The sequence below is a fragment of the Nicotiana tabacum genome, unplaced genomic scaffold (assembly GCF_000715075.1).
Source record: "Nicotiana tabacum cultivar K326 unplaced genomic scaffold, ASM71507v2 Un00002, whole genome shotgun sequence".
Classification (NCBI taxonomy): Eukaryota; Viridiplantae; Streptophyta; class Magnoliopsida; order Solanales; family Solanaceae; genus Nicotiana; species Nicotiana tabacum.
Genome location: NW_027438240.1, coordinates 2368144 through 2371945, shown reverse-complemented (window position 1 = coordinate 2371945; position 3802 = coordinate 2368144). Strand labels below are relative to the sequence as shown.

At 39.5% G+C, this 3802-nt stretch overlaps 1 protein-coding gene across 2 annotated transcripts; it reads right to left on the bottom strand.

Annotated features, from left to right (window-relative positions):
- Positions 1–209: 209 nt before the first annotated feature.
- Positions 210–3477, bottom strand: LOC107814646 (protein IQ-DOMAIN 21-like). Of its 2 annotated transcripts, none has more exons than XM_016640088.2 (5): positions 3365–3477; positions 2926–3031; positions 1671–1976; positions 1170–1532; positions 210–1047 (listed from the first exon to the last, which is right to left on the bottom strand). In XM_016640088.2, the coding sequence occupies exons 2-5, from the start codon at positions 3004–3006 to the stop codon at positions 397–399; spliced, it is 1401 nt and encodes a 466-aa protein (XP_016495574.1). In that variant the 5' UTR covers positions 3007–3031; positions 3365–3477; the 3' UTR covers positions 210–396. The 2 variants fall into 2 exon arrangements, with proteins under 2 accessions (XP_016495574.1, XP_016495573.2); XM_016640087.2 differs by lacking the exon at positions 3365–3477 and adding an exon at positions 3312–3334.
- Between the last annotated feature and the right edge of the window lie 325 nt (positions 3478–3802).

The following is a 3802-nucleotide window of genomic DNA, read 5'->3' as shown; positions in this document are numbered from 1 at the left end:
ATGAACCTCAATATGATATCTTCTTCTTACTCTTCCAACTTGGTCTCACCTATTTGCAAGTGTAGAATTTAACTAGAGCAAGAGCCAGATATTCTACAGTTTTCATGCCTTCATTTTCCTTTTCCTCCATATTCTAAACTTGACCTACTACTTATTAATGAAATGGTGTCAAAGATTTTGAAACGTTTCAAGATAAAAAGAGTCTCATATAAACTGCAACAGATGACATAACAATAATCTTATCGTACACTTACGCAGATTATATTTTACAAACAATGCAAATACTCAAACTTTATATTTAACAATTCAAGTCAAAATAGGATACTGAAATAAAAACATTAAGCTATTAGCACACAGGAACCGGCATTATTGAGTATTTTTATTTACCACAAACAATCAACTAAAATTATATCTCCTGCCATGTACTCCTAATGGTGAAGCCCGATCATCGCCACTTGATTCTGGACTGTACGTTGCCATCCATTTATTAGCATGTCCACTACTACGATTTGCACTACTTTTTGGGCTCGGGCTTCTCGAGACTTGATAGATTGCTGTTGTACTTGCTCCAGAGCTTGATTCAAGGCCCAATCCGTAGTGTGTCCCCTTCTTTGTTGATGTATTCCATTGGGCCGATGGTGGGCTACGATGTTTAACATAGCCTTGACTCCTAACCTTAGCTTTTGCAGATTGAGTTGGGGCCATGTAACTAGGGACGGTGTCAGAGTTTGATTGACGTTGTTGCCGGGCCGAATATGGGCTTGTTTCAGCTTTGTCGAAAGCGTGACGGGCTGAGTTGACATTCTCTGAGCCCAATGGGCCGGTGACTAGATCCATTTCTACTGTCTTCTCAGACATGTCACTTGTGGTGGAAAGTGTCACATAGGAGTTGTCCCTTGGCACAATGTGTCTTGAGTATTGGTATGGTTGCGAAGCCATCCAACGCTCCAGCCAACTCCAACCCCATTGCGACTTTTCGCGCTCATTGGCAAAGACATCCGGGTCCTCGCCATGTTGATCGACGAGCAATAGTTGTTGCTGCTTTTGCTGTCAGTGCCAGTAATAATAGTAAGACAACATTAGAATTCATTTTATAGTAAGTTAGGTAAGATAATGGTGTGTGTAATAAAGACAAATTTTAGTAGATACTAAGAGGAAATATAGCTAACCTGATAGGCAAAGGCATAAGAAAGAGCTCTTTCCCTTTTCATTTCAGCATCATATTTTCTCCTACTACTTTCTTGGATCTTGTCCATGCTTTTGTTCCTGTTATCCCAACCTTCTGTCTCTAACTTACTTATGGGGCTGGTGTGCTTGTGTTGTTGTTCATTAGCGTGCCTTCGTGCTTCTTCTAGCTTGCTCTCTAGCTTTTCCTGTACTAACTGGAGTCTTCTTGCTCGTACTCTGGCCTGAACACGTACTAATGCTTGCATGCATCTCATTGTCATTTGTGCTTGTTTCCGCACATTATGTCCCCTCACTAGTGCTTGCAGCCTTACCAATCCTTTCAGAGCGCGCAAAGCACGCCTTGCCTACAAAATTAGTAACATATATTGCTAGCCAATTAAACATTCTCATATCTAATTAACATTACTAGCATATCAAGGACAATGTGACATTTAATTAGAGTGACACAAATAAGAAATTGGCTAGGCTTTTATTTATGTTACCAGATATCCCCTGTAGTATGATTGAATAAGCGTGGCAGCTCTTTCCTCTGTGGTCTCGCGGCCATAGCCACCAGCTAATCTAACCACTTTAGCAGCCGCTTGAGCAGCTGCGACAGCTGCCTCAGCGGCTGCAGCAGTGGCCACTGCTACAGCAACGGCATGGTTATGATCTTCCGCCACCGTAGACGATGAATCGATGTTGCTCTCTCCATTACTAATGAGATCTGGAGAACTCCCTGCTGGAAAATGTTCAAGTGACACAACTTCTGGAGCTTCAGGTTGCCATTTGCTGTCTGATGTTTCCTTCTGAAAAGCATAAAAGAATCACTAAAATACATTAGCACTTAATAATCATACTATTAAAGATTTGGGATATGATTTTTTTTATGGGATATTCTAACATCACAGTGAAGGGAGCCCTGGTGTAACTATTAAAGTTGCTGCCATGTGGCCAGGAGGTTACAGGTTCGAGCCGTGGAAACAACCTCTTGAAGAAATGCAGGGTAAGACTGCGTACAATAGACCCTTGTGGTCCGGCCCTTTTACAGACCCTGCGCATAGCGGGAGCTTAATACACCGGGCTGCCTCTATTTTTTTTTTTTGTAACATCAGAGTGGTGGTGGCTTGGAATGATTGAGAACTAACGTAAACAGCACATGTTATGATGAATATGGGTGGGAAAGAAATAGGTGGATTGAAAGCAATATGTCCTGAACTCTGCCATTTCCCTAGGGTCATATTGTAGGGGGGACCAATAGTAGCCAAAAAAAGAGTAAATGACTAGGTAGTTTATTTCTTGAAGGGAAAAACGCCCATGAATTGCAGCTTCTGAGATACTATATTGGATGGTTTTTAGCAGAGATCCAACAAAATGACATACTCATCAAAAAGCAAGAGATGATAGTATAATTATGATTTATTGATAGTATTGGCATAATGGCATTTGTCTTGCTAATGTTAATGATAGCAATTATGCGAAATTATCACATTAATTGTCCTCTTTTACGGAATTGAAGGGAAGGAAACAGCAATAATCATAGATCAACACAAGGCAATATAGCAAATATAATAATAATAACGCCCATAATTAGCAAATCAGTGGTAATTAATTTGGGCCATAACGTTGAAAATCAGGAAAGCTCCCTTAAAGATTTCTCTTTAAACATGCAAAACGAAAGAGAATTCTGCTCTGAAATAGACTTGGAAATATTAATGTTGATCTTGAAAATCATAAGATGTAAAAGAGTGAACTGACCTTCTTCTCTGGTGAATCCTTGGGAGAATGTTTGAAAACTTTCTTCACTGACGAAAACCAACCACTTCCTTTCTTGCCCATATTCAGCCAAAGATATGACCTTTTTCTGTTACAAGAACATACATTCAGCAGATCACAACCATAAGAATAACAGAAATCACAACTTTCCTTGGTCAAATTTCATTGTGATCCAACAAAAAACACAAAACATGAGGACAGAATTAAGCTACTGTTCTTGAATCATGATCTGTTGTGTTCTTTCATGTGCATCTTTTGACAGCATTAAGGATGAGAAAACTGAACAATAAAGAAGAAAAAAAGAGTAATAAAAGAGTTGTTAATAATAAGACAAGTAGTAGTATTTGGTAAGAGTAGTAACTGCAGACCCGCTCATTTTGCCGTTAGTATTTATCATTCTCACGGGGGGTCAAGGGCGTACCTTTCCTTATGGAGTAATGTTTAGTGCCTCTACAGTCTATACACTCTCCTCTTTTATTACTACTACGCACTTTCACTAATCTATATACAGTTGGCTTCACCAAGTGGCCTTCTTACACGTGTCCTTTACACTATTCTTGCCCCCCTTCATAGGTCTCTAGCATTTCCTTGTTTCCTCCTAAACATATCACACTCAATATTCATTCATTGTAACTTGTTTTCTAATAAAGATGGTCAGTTTAGGCGCACTTCCGACTGTAGCACTAGATATATGCTATCTTCTATTGGCACCAAACGGAGATCTAATGCTTTGGAAATGAGTTCATTTTAACCCAGTATTTTAGACGTGAATAATCGTTTTCTAACAAATATTAGATATAAATTGGGTTGCTCTAGTGGTAAGCACCCTCTATTTCCAACCAAGAGGTTGTGAGTTCGA